Source organism: Protopterus annectens, chromosome 6.part0 (assembly GCF_019279795.1).
Source record: "Protopterus annectens isolate FY-2018-M chromosome 6.part0, PAN1.0, whole genome shotgun sequence".
Taxonomy (NCBI): Eukaryota; Metazoa; Chordata; order Ceratodontiformes; family Protopteridae; genus Protopterus; species Protopterus annectens.
Genome location: NC_056737.1, coordinates 1110595255 through 1110613486, shown reverse-complemented (window position 1 = coordinate 1110613486; position 18232 = coordinate 1110595255). Strand labels below are relative to the sequence as shown.

At 44.4% G+C, this 18232-nt stretch overlaps 1 protein-coding gene across 2 annotated transcripts in view; it reads right to left on the bottom strand.

Annotated features, from left to right (window-relative positions):
• LIN52 (lin-52 DREAM MuvB core complex component) overlaps window positions 1-18232 on the bottom strand; it is an 890573-nt gene that overhangs the window by 820934 nt on the left and 51407 nt on the right. For both annotated transcript variants that reach the window (XM_044074726.1, XM_044074725.1), the window contains exon 2: window positions 11723-11797. In XM_044074726.1, coding sequence (XP_043930661.1) covers window positions 11723-11797 — 75 coding nt within the window. The remainder of the gene's footprint in view (window positions 1-11722; window positions 11798-18232) is intronic.

Genomic DNA, 18232 nt, shown 5'->3' with positions numbered 1-18232 from the left:
GACTTCCCATACCCTGGAACTGACTACCTATCTATGTCAAACAGAGCTCCTCATTAGCACTCAAGAAAAATCTTGATGATTGGATGGGTAATAAGAAATTCACCCCGGGGATCACTTCTGTGGTTCTGCTTGACAGGAGCACAGGAAAATAATTTTCTTGGGTAGTGAAACCCGTTGTGCCCATCCCCCGAGTCTGGCTCCAGGAACAGTATCTTTTCCACTTTTCAGCATTGGATTTTCTAGTACTAGGCCTCCCTGCCTCCAGAATCACATCTAGCACCTGCTTAGTGAGGGATGCTATTGGAGAGCTCAAGAAATTAGCCAGGCTGCAAGGTTCTGGGTTTGAAGCTGAGGGTGCAGAATCTGGCCCGCCTGCTGGGACAGCAGGGAAGGAATCTGAGGCAGGTGCCATGGTTTCAGCAGTGTCAAACTGTGGAAGAGGGGGTACCAGTGTTGCTGTGGCCAGTCTGGTACAATCAGTATTGTCCTTGGCTTGTCCTGTTAGATCTTTAGCAGAACCTTCGAGAGGAGAGGCAGAGGGGAAAGGCATAAACCAAGAGGCTTTCCCAAGTAAAGGACAAGGCATCCACATTCCAAGCTTGACTGTGGGAAGTCCTTGTGCAGAATTTGTCCAATTGGTAGTTCTGAGGGGAGGTAAACAGGTCTATCTCTGGACTCCCCCATTTGTTCCTCAAGAGGTTGAATATTTTTGGTTCCAGTTTCCATTCATGCGGGTCCATGAGATTTCTGCTTAGGTCGTCTGCCAGGGAATTTAGCTTGCGTGGCAGGAAGTGAGCCTGTAGGTGCACTTGGCAGCTCAAGGTTGTGTTCCACAGAGCCATGGCTAGTCTGCAGAGAGGGTACAAGTGGGTTTCCCCTGCTTCTTTATGTACCACATAACTGTGGTGTTGTCTTGTCTTTACCAATAAATGTCCTGGAACAATGTGGTCTTTGAAGGCTGTCAGGGTATATGCAGATATGCAGGGGATATGCAGGTGCATCTGACTCGGGTTCCATTTGCCCTGAATGCACTTCCCTGCCGAGTGAACCCCCCATGCATAGTCTGATGCGTCTGTTAGGGTTTAGGCAGCAGAGGGTAGAGTGAATGGGAGCCCAATGTTGTGGTGGCAGGCCTCTGCCCACCAAAGGAACTCTGTCCTTATACAAGGAATGATGGAAATCATTGATTCCAGGTCCTGGGAATGTTGACACCATAGGCTTTTTAGATACCATTGTAGTTTCCTCATATGCAGTCTTGCATATGGAATTATTAGAATGCAAGATGCCATGAACCCCAGGGCTTGCAAAATTTTCCTTGCAGGTAGCTGGATCTTTGGGGCCAGTAGTTTGAAATAGGTTGTCAAATAAACTTGTTTCTCTGAAGTGAGTAAAGCCATCTGGGAAGTTGTGTTCAGGCTTGCTCCCAGGAATACAATCTGTTGGCAGGGTACTAGGTGAGATTTCTTTTCATTTATGGTGTACCCCAGTGAGGTTAGAATATTATGTATGAATGTCAGATGTTTTAAAAGCAAGTCCTGGGTTTCTGCCTGAATCAGACAATCATCCAAGTATGGGTATATCTGAATATTTCTCTGCCTGCAAAATGCAATAGCTGGAACTAGACACTTTGTGAATACCCTGGGGGCAATAGATAAGCCAAAGGAAAGTGCAGAGAACTGATAGTGCATGGAGCCTGCCCTGAAGTGTAGGTATTTCCTGCAAGATTCCCTTATTGGAATGTGCAGGTTAAATTCCTTTAGGTCTAACATAGGAAGCAGCTGTTGAAGTGTTAGCATTTTGAATTTTGGAATTACCAAAAAGGTGTTTAGAACAGAGAGGTCCAGGGTAGGACGCCAGGAGCTGTCTTTTCTGGGTACCAGGAAACGTCTTGAAATAAAACCTTGTCCCCTTTCTTCTGCTGGGACAGGTTGAATAGCCCTGATACTCAGAGAGAGAGAACCTGCTGTTGGGCCTCTGCTCACTGATTTGGGGGTAGGTCCGGCCAACCATTTGAGGTTGGTAGGGTGTGGAAGTAGAATCTGTATCCTTGGGAAACTATATTCAAAACCCATTTGTCTTGGGTAATGAGTTCCCAGTTTTTTGCATGCAGGGAAAGCTTTCCTCCCAAGGGAGCAGGCAGTTGAACAGGGCTTGGAAGAGTTAAGGTTAAGTCATTGTGCCATTTTTCCATATGGGGGTGCCTTACTACTCTCTGCTTTGGAAGTGGGAGCCCCCTACTGCTTAGGCCTGTGTGTAGCCTGAGACTGTAACCTAGGTGGTCTGCTGTTCCTGGGTTTGAACTGAGAGGGCCTGGAAGAGACTGGAAAGGACCAATTCTTTGAAGGCCAATGCCTACTAAATCTCTGGGAGGCTGTATTTGCAGGAATTATTTAACAGTTTGCATAGATTTAGCCTTTTCCTCCATCTTTTTAGGGCTTCTGCTTTGTTGCCAAACAGGCGGTCCTGGTTTAAGGGAGCATCCAGCAATTTAGCTTTAACATGACCTGGCAAGTTTTGCTCCTTAAGCCAAGCATGCCTTCTAAGTACAGCCCCAGTGACAGCAGCCCCGCAAGATGCTTCTAAAGAGTCGAAACCACATTGCAAATTAGGTTTACCAACTTGTTCTGCAGAATGCATTAAATGCTGTAATTCTTTGTGTTCAGCACAGTCAGGAATCAACATAATTTTCTGTTTAAGTAGTCCCATAATATGCTGCTGATACTTTAACATATGAAACTGGCAATTTAAAGCCCTAATGGCCAAAGTAGCAGACTTGTATACCTTCTTACCCCATCTGTCTAAGGCTCTAGAATCTCTATCAGAAGGGGTAGGATTTCTGGCGGCAGTAGCCTTAATGCCCTTTTGTCCTTGTGAAATGGTCTCTGGATTCGCAGTAGGATTCTTGAAGAGGAACTTGTGAAATTCAGGTACCCTGTAATACCTGTCAAGTTTACTGGGAGCTGGAGGTAAGGTGTCTGGAGAAAAAGCTCGATTCCAGGAAAGCATCATTTACAATGTCCAGAACAGGAGGGATAGCTAAAGGTCTGTGTTGAAGAAGGAGTAAGAATTCCCTAAGCCTCTTTTTGGAGTCAGAGTAATCCTGGCTTTCCCAGTGGAAATGCTCCCTAAGAGTATGCAAGGTTTCACCAACAGAAAAATATTCTGGAGGGGAAGCAGAGGGAATGGAATCCTCTGCATCAGAATCCTCATAGGTAGATAAGGGCAAGTCCTGGTAATCAGAAGAAACAGAAATATCAGAATCCTGATCAGAAGAATCAGAAAGAAAATCAGTTCTAGGTCTCTTAGAGGGGGAAGGCTGGCTTCACCTAATTAAGGTAATAAGGTCTTCAGCCATTCTAAGTATTTGTTTTTTAGGCATATGGGCCTGACCATGCGGTTTGGATTTCGGTTTTCTAGGCGTGCTGCGAGTTTTAAGCCTGAATGAAGAAGATGGCGTTGGTTTAACATGCAAGTCTGTAGGCCCGAATACTCCTTCAGAAGCTTGTGCCTGCACAGCGGCTCCAGACCCATCCAAGGTAGAGACATCCGCAGGTTCCATAGTCGAAGAAGCATCTTGTGGCATACCGGACTCCGAATGGGTCTCAGTAGAGGCCTGCGAATCTGAAGTAGCGGGTATCAGGGGCTGCAAAAGCGCCTCACTGAGTACCGGCAGACTGGCGACTATCTTAACGGAAGCATCGTCGGCAGTTTTGGACCTATGCTGTCTGTCTCTGTCTTTATCCTTACATTTTTTCACGAAATCAGTAGTCGGATGGCTTACCGAAGCCGTTTCTGGATAGTTAGAGTACCAAAATAATTTGCTGCAAATATAGCCCGATGACGAATAGTTTGGTGGTTGAATAAGGCACAAAACCGACAGCGAGGAACGTCGTGGTCTGGGCCTAAGCGAGGAATGCAGTACGAATGAAAATCTTTATGAGGTATTTGCTTTCCACAGGTAATACAATTGTTAACTTTTACTGACATTGGTTAAGAGCAAGAAAAAGAATACCCAATGGGGTACTTAGCTTTTTTGAAGACTTCGGTTCTGAAACTCGAAAACGAAAATTTCAGGAGTCGGCCGACTGGCACTTGTGAACTGCTTCTTCTTCGGGCAAGGCAAGAAAGACTGATGCAATGGCGTTGGCTGCATGTTTTATATCCCTGACGACCTGATGTCATGGAAGAAGAGACAGCATCCGGGGCAGGAATCCAAGACTCTGGTATTCAGGCCGGCTGAGGGCTACCTGCAGGCAGATAACCCAAATGTGATGAGTGAAATACGAAGAACATCAGAATACTGTCTCTACTAATGTCTGTACCTTGCAGCACACACATGCTTGCTGTTTTTTTACAGAGCTACCTCACAGGTCAGAAGCCCATTACACTTGGCTACAATAAAACATGAAAAAAAGAAAGAGAAGACTGTTTCTTCTATTGCTTGAAACTTTCATCACTTTGATTTTTTTCTGCAGAGTGAGGGTCAGTCATGTCAATGTCATAAAAGCACTGCACTTCTGAAATCGGCACAAAATAAAATATGAAGTGAACAGAAAGCGCTTGTTTACTAGTGTTTTAGCCCTACATTTTTCCTATGCTTTCCTGCAAGGTAGTAGCATGTCAGGTCATAAAATTCCTGTAAGGCTACTTTTCTTTGAGAATAAAAAGCATAGGCGAAAATAAAGAATGACACAATGAGAAATGTTGTGAGTACAACTGCAATTTGAGATGGAATCTGGTTAACGCCTTCAGTGGCAGCTGGTGACTTCAAATCAAAGGGGGGGGGGCTGCAGGAGACAGCTGAATGGGTGGGTTCAATGGGAAGGGGTGCAGCCAACTAGAAAGGGGAGGAGCTATGCTCAAAACAACAAAAACTGTAACTTTAAATAGGCTGCCCTGGGTGCCAAACCTTCATTATGAGAGTCCCATCAGGACAAAATGAAGTGTAGAAGAAAAAAAACATTTCAATGCACTGGCTGCATGACAGCTTACTTAATATCTAGATGGAAACAAAAAGGCTGTGAGGCATGAAAAAATAAATTACTTTTTAAATACATTAATGGAATGCCAGTCAAAATCAAGTACAAGAAAAACAAGCAGCACTCAACTCAAACCACTTCTCCTTGCACTGCAGTTCTAATTATAATTTATATTCAGCTTTATTAAAGTGCCAAGTAAAATGCTGAAAGTAGCAATCTCTGTGATACTCCCACTTGTAAAAATGTTTCTTATCCAAAAAAGACCTGCTGTCTGACAACAACTATCTACTTGTTTCATGGGGAAAACATGATCAAAGTAAAAAATGAAAAGCAAACAGGAAACAAGCTCAAGATACATTGCTTAAAGGATTACTGCACGTTATGGACCACACATGATTGATTGGCATTCTGTTCATTTTACAGGTAAAGACTGTAAAGATGACTGCAAGTCTCCAACAAGTTTAATGAGCTTCTTAAAATAATGTAATCATGTCCTTTATTTATTACAAATACTGTCATATGCATTTCAATACCCAAGGCTTATATGTTATCTAGTTATGTAAGTATTCTCTGCATGGCAACAACAGAAAGGCTTTCAATGTTGGCAATTCTTTAACAGTATGCTTATTAAAGCTTACTTGCATCTTACAATCTTAGACAAGCTTACCTGATGGTCATTAAAGCATTGTTACTTAAACACAGAGCAACAGGCACTTTCTGAATAATAGTAAGCATAAATCAAAAGTATAAAAATATGACAGAAACTAGAATATTCTGCAAAATCAAGGACAGATGAAAAGCCACTGTAGTACTTGTGTCTACCTTGTATGGGGGGGCACTCTGCACATTTACACTGCATATCTGTTCCTTGCCCCTCTTGGACACATCCAGAGTCACTACATTGGGGAGTGGGGTGCAACAAGTATGCCACAATTTGAAATGTCTCTGGCTGACTGTGACGGCCCTGACACATTTGTCATACCTCTCAACCTCAGAGCAAGAAATCTGGACAAAGCTATACATAGAAGTGGGACAAAGGCCCAAATAATACGGACAATCTTTAAATACTGCTCTTATAAACTTAGAAAGATAATAGCATAGTAGGTCTTGCATTAGTATGAATTTTCTGAAGGGTATGGAATCTGAAACTCAAATGTCTGTCATTGTTTTCTAACTTCAGTCTTTAATGATTTGCCACTAATTTGCCAAAAAAACCCCACAATTTTATGAAAAACGGACCAAAAATGTGATGCAAAAATATAAAATAGCCACACAATACACCTGGGAACCTTTCAAAGAAGGGAAACTTTTTTAATATTAGTACTGCTAACTTGAGCAGCTGACAAAATAAAAGAATCTACATGCATTTCTGAAATAAAAGTAATCTACAACTCTGATTATTACAGTTATTTATTAATTGTAAACCCTCCATGTTTTCTTCCAAAATTGCCATTTTGAGGATGGATTATCAGGGGAAGAGCAACATTTGAGCCAAAATTGGGGACAGTTGAGAAGTTTGGATATGCCTAATTCTTTAAAGCAATTTGCACATACCTCTCAACCTGTTAATGCAGGAAATCTGGACAAGGCCAAAATATATTGGGGGAACATATAAACAGTATTAAAAAATGCTCTTGTATAAACTGAGACAGTTGACAGAATAACAGGTCTTGCTTTAGCATGCATTTTTCTGAAGGTTATAAAGTCTGAAACTCAGTGTCTGTCATTATTTAGTGACTTAATTCTTAAATGATTTGCCAAAAAAACACACATTTTATGAGGAACTCACCAAAAATAAGTAAAAATCTATTCATTCTGTGAAAATCTGCACAGTTGAGAGGTATAGTTCAGATGGCTGCCTTTGAGTTTGCCGCCCTTCCACCTCACATGGTCGAATGGAGCCTCCCCCCCTGCAGCCATTCCAATGAATCATTACTTGGCTATTTCACCCCATTTACCATAAACACTAATGTGCATACTGCTTTACTTCTACAATAATTTGGACTTCATTTGAAAATTTTATTTTGCATTTTACAGCACAAACACTAAGACATCTGCTAAACAAAGCAATGCAGTCTCACAATGGAAACAGACTTAGCATTAAAACTTCTCTGCCCTTGAAACTCACATTCATGGAAACAGCATTGAAACCCACATTCAAAGAAAATACACTGGGATAGTGGCAGATAAAGAGTAACTTTGGGCTATTTTTAAATGATAGGCCCATTGTACACAAAACATTTGTGTGTTCTGTGATGCACCTTCCTGATTGCATTACATTATATTCCTTGTATAATACTGTACAGTTGTCAGAGTGCGTTTTAAATGTATTGTTTTGAACATTTTTCCAGAAACAATGAAACAAAATGGATGCACCAATAATGACAATAATGCCCAATTGAGAACATTTCCATCATAAAAGTCTACTCAAACCTCTACAATCCACTAGTATCAGTAAATATGCATAATCCCTTCAGAAGTAAAAATCATCTAAATAATTCCACATTAAAAAGATCTGTAACTAATGAAGAGGTTGCTGCTAGCAAACAAGTTTACATTTCATTGTTTCATCTACAAATAAAGTGCCTGTTGCCCTTGAAGAATAAATTGCCTATATTACATTAAAAAATTATAAGCTAGTAATATTGCAATAGGGAATGGATGGCAAATAACAATGGGTTCATAGTTACTAGATATCTTCACCAAACAGGACATTCTGAAGACGGCAGCATCCACCCAGTTTACAACACAGTACAATATCAGCAATGCATCTACATACTGTGGGAGTAGAACCCACAACCTTCTGCATCAAAAGCAAGTACACTACCTGATGTGCTGTTAACAATGCAAGCAGTCTCAGCATAAGCAGCACTAAACTTCTCTTCCCCTGCACCTCTCCTTGTAAAATCTACTTGACACACAGCTGTACCTCTCAAATTTGCAGCACAAGAAATCTGGAAAAAGCCAAAATGTATTGGGGAGGGACAAAAGCCCCAAAACCAGGGACACATTTTAAACATAGCTTGTATAACCTTGGAAAGTTGCTAGAATAAAATGCTGCATTACCACCATGCATTTCACTGACAAATCTTGGACCTTGTGCAAAACAGTCAGAGCAACATACTACTATGCCAAATCAGCTGTTTTGTGAAAGAGAAGAAGACTGAAACTTAAATGGCTACAATTTAGTGAATTCAGTTCTCACCATAGCTGTCAACCTCTTAGCACAAAACACCTGGACGAAGCCAGTAATGGGGGAATACAGCCCTCAAACATATTCAGTGAATTCAGTTCTCACCATAGCTCTCAACCTTTGCACAAAAAAACCTGGACAGCCAATAACGGGGGAATACAGTCCCAAAAATAGGGACACATTTCAAATATTCATCTTATAAACTTAGAAAATTGTTAGAATAAAGGGTTTTGTGTTACTATGTACTTTCTGAAGAATATGAAGTCTGAAATTCAAATGCCTGTCAGTTTTATTTAACATTTGTTAACTAGAAACGTCAGACTTGGAATAAAAGCCAATTTTCAGCAGAGGCCCAGAATGAAACACTACAGACACATGTCTTTGTAACATAGGAGGACACCAGAGCAAACCCACACAAACATAGGGAGGACATGCAGACTCCACACAGAAGGCACCCCAGCCAAGAATCAAACCAGAGAACCTCTAGCTGTGATGCAACAATGCTACCACTGCATCATCAACTATTTAAAAAATTAAAAACTCAGAAACCACAGATTTTATGAGGAACAGAACAAAATATAAGGCAAAAATCTGCAAAACTTTCACAAACGGTGGTGGGTAGGGAATTCAGGCTCTTGTTATCTGCAACCAAGGTACAGGGTTCAAGCCGGAGGTATTTTCTAACCACCACCAGCAATCTCTCTAGCCACAAGTATAAACCAACTGGGGCAAGCGAGCGTGCGCGCACACACACACACACACACACACACACACACACACACACACAGATAGACACACACACAGATAGACACACACACAGATAGACACACACACAGATAGACACACACACACAAACCTTCTTCATCTCGAGTCTCCCGTACCTGCAATCCATAGCTTTCTCCTTCATCCTGTAACAGTAAACCCACAGCTTCAGCTTTCTCCTGCAATCAAATAATCAATAACGGTAATCCTGCATTCATGCCGGAATGCACACTTCCGGTTTCCAGTTTCTCGGCTCTTTCCTGGGAACATTCCAAGACTGCTGACTTGCAGTCCAATCCCCTTCCAGTCTATGCAGTTAGCACCGCATAGACTTCTGGGAAATCAGCAGTCTGCTTCCTTTTTCCTGAATCCGGACTGGTAAGGCAGCAGTCCGGATTCACTTTGTATGGAGGATTTGTAGGACTGTATCATGGTGGTTCACAACTGGGGGCTGCAGTCCGATATCATGAGTCACTCCTGAACACCTTTAAAACTTCCTGTAGACATCCCCTCCCCCAATCCCCACATCCAAAGCTGTGACATACTCAGAAAGGGAGACTGAAAATGTAAACAAAAGCAAAAATCAAAACAAAAAATCCCTGGGACTGTCCCTTTAAGGTCCGTGCATTGCCTGCACCTCCCTTTGGTGCTTCCACTAAGGTTAAACCATTCCAACCTGTCCAACTATAATAAATGTTCAGCAATTTCCACCTTAATTAGGTGATACACACCAATCATTCAACTGACATTTACAACCTTTTCAATATCAGTAGTAACTCTAGCTTTAAAAAAAAACTGATTTGGTATGCCTGCACCAGTGTCATACAGGCATGAGGCCCTGACTACAGTTCAGGTGACCAGAGTTCAACTAGCAGTCCTGACACTTGATGCTACAGACGGTGAGGATGGCTGTGTCCATCCTCATCCTAGGGGGAATTGGTAGTTTTCACCAGACTCACACTACAGCTTTAGTAACAGGGTCTTAGCCACTCTGGTAGTATAAAGGGATACTGACCTGACTATGACCCAAGTGATCAGAGTCTGATTAGCGACTTGGGTATTTGATGGAGTTGGCAGGGAGGTTGGGTTATTCTTATCCTGATGGGAGAGATTGTGCCGACATCTTTCTCCAGCTGAGTGCTGGTGGAGGTTAGTACTCATGGAAGCTGGACATCAGGCTTGAGAGATGTGACAGATGGTCAATGCAAGCCCCTTACAGCTCAAGGGTGAAGCACACCATAGTTTCCCTATGCTCAGCCAGTCAATGCTAGTGCTAGGCATGTAGGAGAGGGACATAAACCAACAAAAAAATCTCTAGACCACATGGATGATGGTAGGACTCCTAACGTTCGGTACATGCCTCCACTGGGTGTAAGCATATAACCCGTAAGTACAGCCCTCAGATGGAAGGTGGGCTGGCTTACTGGGCAGGGAAGAATAATTTGAGGGGAAAAACAGGAAATTTGGTTGAAAAAAAAAAAACAACAGGAGCTTAGTTGGACAACAGATGTCACTCACAGGCACTGGGGCAAAAGACATTTAAAAAAAATTTGGAAAATGCATGTACTCAACTATCCTCCAGTTCAGTTCTTAGGTGCGAAGCCTTCTTTTTGGAGGCTGCACTTCCCTTCTGTGTCTGGAAGGATTTTCTCTGGGTGCTCCAGTTTCTTCTCACATCCTGAAAGTAAGCTGTAGATTGACTGGTTCTCCTCAAACCTCCAGTAAGTGTGCTTGCGCCCTAGGACAGGCTGGTGCCCTGCTTGGGATTAGTTTTCTTTCTTATGCCCATTGAATGCCAGGATAGAGTCTACCTCCTCTGCAAATCTGAACTACATCAAGTGGATAATTGGGAAATAAATGTATTTTAGTTCCAAACCCTGGGAAAGTTTTCCAGCTCCCCTGCTTCATACCTCGCTGAAATGACCTTTAAAATGTCTTTTTTCTCTCAACTCTGCTCTAAGTAATGCTGTGGATGTTGTCTAGGGATCACACATAGTTTAAGTGAGCACTCTGCCTCTAGTTAAGTTACAGATTTACCCAAGATTATGCCTTTCCTTCTCATTTGATCTTGTTTCCTGGTTACCCACAATGTGCCTTCATGACGTGCACTGTTACTATCCTTACTGTACATTCAAACATTTACTATGCCACAATATTTTCTTAGTTATTCTTTGTGTATCGTGTTTAATGTTATTTTACAAACTGTTGCTTTTACTATTAAATTCATCTCAACCTGTTATTTACTTTTATGTCTTTTGTGAAGCTTTTTAACCAGGTGACTGCAGAAATGGATTATGCCCTCAACTTCCCAGTTAAAAAAGATAAACAAAATATAGTACTTTATTTGCCATATTATAATGATCTGATTAGACCACCTACTGCAAGTAAAGTAGCTTCAGCTTACTTTGCTTATCTATCACTTTAAAGACAAAGCAACACTAAAAAAAGGAAAAGAAAAAGAAAACCCTACAGACTGTACAATAACTCTCACTGCACTCTAGTCCCTCCTCCTGCCACCAACCACGTAGCAACAAGAATGTTACAGACCATAGTACCAGTGCACACTGCTTTCACAAGCTGTGCATGTAGCACATCTACACAAGTCATGCAAAGGGGTGAGAGTTGGGGCACACACACACAACACACACACACACATTACCCTTTCTGCAATGTTCAGTCTCTAAACTGATGACCATTTACTTGTACTAGGAATAAGAACTCTGTCCCTTACAGTTCTCACTACTATTGGTTTGCAAATGCAATACAGAAAATTCTGATGGACACTTACGTTGCTCAGGCCACAAGTCAGGGGAAGCTCGATCCAGCTTCTCAAAACTCAACAATGAAGTCTCCAGATCTACACCTGAAAAAAAAAAAAAAAAAAAAAAATATTTAAGACCTCTTAAACCACCTATATAAACATACAACACAGACAGAATATTTCCAAATGCACAAAACATAGCCTTCATTCTACCAACATCTTTAATTTTTGCTTGGATACAGCCTCTGACACAGTTATTGCAATGGTAGGAACTGTTAAAGTGGCGTGAATTAGAAGTTATGTACCTGCCATAACGCTCCATGTTATTTGTCTTCTCTCGCCTTCTTTCTTGCTTGATGGGTTCGGAGCCGATCCTCGGCTCCGACTCGGCACTTGCTAAGCTCGAGAGTCACTTTTACCAGCTCGAGCAGCCCCATATCCCAGGATGCAAGGCGGGAAATACCAGATCTCGTTTGGTACCTAGAGGGAAATCTGCCTAGCATATAAAACTTTCCACTAAGGAAAGAAGAGCAACTAGCCTAAAGGGCTATAAAGGGGAACCAGAATCAAATAGTAGCACTAACTGGTGCCCAAGGAAGAGATCTTCCAGAAACAAGGGAGATCAAGGTCTGTCCAGGCAAGGGGGACAGGAGGGAGGGTCGCAAGAAAGAAGGCGAGAGAAGACAACTAACATGGAACGTTATGGTAGGTACATAACTTCTAAATGTTAAGTTGTCAATCTCACCTTCATTCTTGCTTGATGGGACCGCGTCCCTAGCACCTCTATCCTGGGTGGCTCAATGGAACAGACTCTTGAGAACCGTGGAACCAAAGCTAGCTCTATCCCTGGAGGCCAAATCCAATTTGTAATGAGAAACAAAGGTATGAGGAGTGGCCCAAGTGGCTGCTATGTAAATAGTATCTAAGGGTAGCCTAGCTTGAAAGGCTGTAGAAGCAGCTAGGCTCCTAGTGGAATGTGCTTTTGGTTTAGAGCACAATTGTTTTCCCCTAAGTTGATAAATGTGGGAAATAATGGAAGATAACCATCTAGAAAGGGTCACTTTGGAAACAGGAAGACCTTTTTTATTTTCAACATAAGAAAGAAAGAGTTGATCAGACTTTCTGAATTGTTTCGTTCTGTCCAAATAATATCTGAGTTGACGATGAACATCCAAGAAATGCAATTTTGTTCTGACCTGTTTGAATAATTAGGAAAAATACAGGAAGATCAATGGATTGGTTCAAGTTTGTTTTGAAGCAACTTTAGGCAAAAGGATGGGTTAGTTCTCAAGGAAACTCTGTCCTTGTGGAAGACAAGATAGGGGGGACGAACAGAGAGGGCATGAAGTTCTGACACTCTCCTAGCAGAGGTAATAGCAACCAGGAAGAGTGTCTTCCATGAAAGAAACTTCAGTGAACATGAAGCAGCTGGCTCAAAGGGAGGAAGAATTAAGGATGTCAGCACCAGATTTAGGTCCCACTGTGGTGGAGGGCTCCTGACAGGAGGCTTCAGGAGAAAAATTCCTTTCAGAAAGGCTTTACAAAGCCTATGGGACATAATATTATAGTCTGCAACTCCTACATGAAAATTCGAAATTGCTGCCAACTGAACTTTGACTGTGGAAGATGAGGAACCTGAGTGAAAAATCTCCGCTAGCAAATCCAAAACAGTATGAACAGGGGCAGTAAAGGGATCTATGTTCCTCGATTTCGCCCAAAGGGAGAAACGTTTCCACTTACTAGTGTAAATCCTCCTGGTAGAGGATTTAAGAGAAGCTACTATGATATCTCTAACAGGGTTAGAGATCATAGGAAGCCTGGCTAAGGATGGAAGTGGAGCAACCAAACTGAGGTTGAGAGAAGGAATGGAGCGATGCCACTGACCCGACTGGTGAATCAGAAGATCTGGCACTGGGTCCAGATGCCATGGCAGCGCCAACAGATGACGATGAAGGAACGGAAACCAAATTTGTCGAGGCCAATAAGGGGCAATGAGAATCATTTTGGGTCTCAAAACGGTAGCTTTCTGGATTACCTGTGGTATCAATGGAAAGGCATAAAGAAGTCCCTGGGGCCAATCTTGGGTAAGAGCGTCTCTGGGGGGATGGACCGGAAGTGGGAAGAGAGAGAAGAAGTTTGGGGATTTGCTGTTTTGGGGAGTAGCAAAAAGATTGCAACATGGGCGGCCCCACTTCTGAAAAAACTCCTCCACTATAGAATGTTTGAGAGACCACTCGTGAGGCAGGAGAATTGCTCTGCTCAATTTGTCCGCTAATATGTTGGTTTTCCCAGGGATGTGCGTTGCTACCAGAAACCGATGAGAGGAGATAGCCCATTGCCAAAGTCTGAGAGCTTCTCAACACAAGGGATAGGACTTGGTTCCGCCCTGTTTGTTGATGTACCATACTACGGACATGTTGTCCGTGTGAACTGCAATCGTTCTTAGTGGAAGAAAGTCATTGAGGGCTTGCAACGTTAAAAGCACTGCTCTCATCTCTAGAATATTTATGTGCAGGTGGTATTCGAATGGTTGCCACGTCCCGTGAACCATCCTGCCCTGATAATGGCCCCCCCACCTGATCAGGGAGGTGTCCGTGGTGACTGTGGCTACTGGAATAGGGGAAACAAAGGGTCTGCCCTGATGGACTTGGGGAGAGGAAATCCACCAAGACAGATGGCTCTTGCAAGTCTGAGTCACCAGAATTTGGTGGCGCATGGGAAGCTGCTGGAATGACCATTGGGTGAACAACATCCACTGCAGGAGACGCATGTAAAAACGGGCCAAAGGAAGAAGAGTGATGGCAGCTGCCATGAGGCCCAATACTTTCAGGACCAGCCTGGCTTGTACTAGTTTGCTGGCAAGAATGATCCGCACATGGTTCTGAATGTCTAGGATTCTCTGGTCTGTTAGGTTTGCTGACATCCGAACAGTGTCTAAATTTGCGCCTATAAAAGTAATAGATTGGCAGGGCAATAAGGAGGACTTTTCGTAGTTGACCGAAATTCCTAACTGACTGCATAGATGTAGGGTGTAATCTCTTGCTTGGAGAAGTTGATGCCTGGTGGAGGCTGAGAGGAGCCAGTCGTCGAGGTACGGAAACACCTGGAATCCTTGACGTCTAAGGTGAGCCATGACCACTGCCATGCATTTGGTGAACACTCTGGGGGCTGTAGTGAGACCAAAGGGCAGGGCTCTGAATTGAAAATGACTGGTCCCCAGCTGAAAGCGGCGAAACCTTCTGGAGCGTCTGTGGATTTTTATGTGAAGGTACGCATCCTGAAGGTCTATAGAGCACATCCAGTTGTCTTTGCCCAGAAAGGGCAAAATCGATTGAAGCGTGACCATCCGAAATCTTGTTTTTTTGACAAACTTGTTGAGTCTGCTGAGGTCTAATATTGGTCTCCAGTCTCCCGTTTTTTTGGGAACCAAAAAGAACCTTGAGTAGATTCTGGATTCTGAATGATCTGATTGTACTGGCTGAATGGCTCTCTTTTGTAGAAGCTTTGAGACTTCTAACTTTGCAATTTCCCTTAGACCGGGTGGAACGTCTGGAAGGGAACCTTTTTGAGGGAAGGGGCTTTCCTCGAAAGGAATCTTGTAACCCTCGGATATGATCGACTGCACCCATTTGTCTTGAGAGAGGGAAAACCAGGCTTTTGGGTACAGTGACAATCTTCCCCCGACTGCCTCCAAGGGTGGACAGTCGGGCAACACCTCAGGGATGCTGGAAGGGCTTGTCAGAGAGAGGCTCTCTGCTACCCTGGTTCTGTGGACCCCCTCTGCCTCTAGGGCGACGTCTATTGTTATTACCCCCTCTGCCTCTGGGGGTAAACTGACCACGTGTGTCCGGCGTGACTCCCTGAGATTTTCGGAACCACATCTTTCCCCCCTTCTTTCCCTTAGGATAAGGCCTAGAAGGGGTGGAGAAACGGACTCCTAAGGCAGAGAGAGTCTTGCCGTCTTGCTCACACCTGGTCAACGTATCCTTCACTTGAGGGCCAAACAAAGTTGACCCATCAAAGGGAGAGTTTGCGAAGGACGCCTTAAAGGGGTCAGCAAAATTACAGAGCCGCATCCAGGATTGACGCCTAAGAGCCACCCCTGTCCCTGCGTCTCTACTCGCTCCATCTGCTGCATAAGATATCAGCCGCATGGAGGAGTTGGTTATGGAATTAAGGATTCCTAGCTGAGAAGCGATCTTTTCCTGAGCCCCTACAGCTGAAGGATCCTGTACAACTTCACCTAATTCTTTAAGGATGTCCCTTTGAAGTCTGGTGAAGTGACATAAATAGTTCAGCGAACGCATGGCAAAGGTCGCTGAAGAAAACATCCACTTGCCATACCTGTCCATGGTCCTAGACTCCTTGTTAGGAAGATGGACCGGTACGGAAGGATCTGCAAGTTCCTTTTTGGTGGCAGCAGCCACCACCATGGCATCAACCGGAACACCTTTTGTGAGAAATTGTTTCTCTACAGGGGCTGTAATAAATTTAGAAGGCCTCCTGGGAACTGGCTCCACGGAATCAGGAGATGCCCACGCCTTCCGAGCTATCACTTCCATGAGAGGGTCGAAAGGCGGAGACACCCAGGAGGTGGAGGGTCGAGATCCAAAGGCCTCCAGGTATACAGACTCATCCTCGGAGGGATTAACGGGGGGCCAGTTACCCCTCTGTTTAAGGAGCTCTAGGATGTCTGAGAAAGAGACATCCTCAGAGGGGGATCTTGGGGATCCCTCCGACTCATCTAAGTCGGTGTCTGAGGTAGTAGACTCAGGGGAGTCTAGATGCTTCCTCTTACAGGTCCTCTTACGTGGAGGATGTCCTGACGGATCAGGAGAATCCTCGGAAGAGGGAGTTCTTCCCAGTAGGGAAACCTGAGGCGGTGGATCTCTCGGTCCGGGAGCAAGAGAGTGGGAAGAGACATCTACAGGCACCATAGAGGGAGGAGCTAGAGGAACAGACTGCTGACTGAGCCCGGGGGCCAGCACACTCCTCATCACCTCGAAGGCTCCCCTCCCAGGGAGATCCGAAAGACCCCGCTCCGAAGAAACGGGGGCTCCGGGTTCCACCGAAAGGGAAGGCTCCGAGGCAGATGTCGGAGCCGAGCTCACCAAGGACGAAGCTCCGAGAGGGAGAGCAGGGTTGGACAAAGGTCCGATGCCACTCGCCCCCTCGGAGCAGACCAGGGAAGCCCGACCACCGGATCCCTCCAAGGAAGGTCTCGAGGAGGAGATAAGAGTAGGAGCTGAATGAGCAGGAAAGGGTGGTATCTGCTCCACAGCCGTAGCAGTGACCATTCCAATAGACTCCAGCTCCGAACTCTGGAGAAGAGTTGAAGGAGGAATTAGAAGAGGGTGTGGACTAGTAGTCGTCTGTTGAGACGGACTATGAAGCATCTGGGCTAGTGCCTGTGATTTTAATAATCTGCTTACCACTCTCTCCAGATCATGGTCTGAGAGCCTGGAAGACCTAGATGATCGGCTCCGATGGCTCCGTTCCGAAAGAAGAGGAGAGGTTGGAGCCGAAAGTATAGGCTCCAAAGAGAGAGACCTAGACCTCTTCCTCGAAGAAGCCATCGGAGCCGAAGAACCCTCGGTTCCAGACGGAGCCGACAACTTATTGGCTCCGAGCCTGGCCAAAGATGTGTCGGCTCCAGCCGGAGCCGACGCAGTCAAGGATATAGTGGTATCAGAACCAGCCAGCGCCGATACAGAAGTCTTCGATACATGGTGGTCGGAGCCGGTCGGAGCAGACACCAATGTAGCGGCCAAAGTCTCGGCACCGATAGCCATCGGTGCCAAAGATTTAGTCAAGATAAGATCGGCTCCAGCCAGAGCTGATCTCGACTCCAAAGGAGTCGGAGCCAGGGCCTGAGGCTTTGAAGCAGAAGCCTGGGCCTTGGAGGTCTTGGAGGGCTGACCCAAAGCAGACTTGGACGTGGAGCCCTCCGGTTTAAGTAAGCCCCTAAGAATGAGCTTATTTCTCCTTTCCTGCAGGACTCTCTGGCTGAAAGAGAGTGACAGATAGCACAGGAGTCCTGCAGGTGGAGAGGTCCCAGGTAATAAACACAAGAAGTGTGACCGTCTGTCAGAGACATTTTCTGACAGCACTTGTCACACTTCTTGAAGCCTGAGACCCTCGATTCCTTGGACATGGTGCTACAAACACACACCCGACACACACAGTCCAAGACTCAAAAATTAAGTTAAAGTGACAAAAAAACACACTCACACAAACACACCCTGACAGAAAGGTTTGGGAGAGGTAAAAGGGCCCGACTAGGGAACTACTAAGGAACAGTAACAACTGGGGGTTAAATAGTCTAAAACTATTTAAAAAGACTACAAAGTACTAAAAACACTAAAAGAAGAGAGAGTATAACTTGGATGGGGCGCTAATATAAGAATAAACTTCACTTACCAAGAGCTGGTAAAAGGAGGACCTCATCAGCGAAGCGGCAAACGAGATCTGGGTATTTCCCGCCTTGCATCCTGGGATATGGGGCTGCCTCGAGCTGGTAAAAGTGACTCTCGAGCT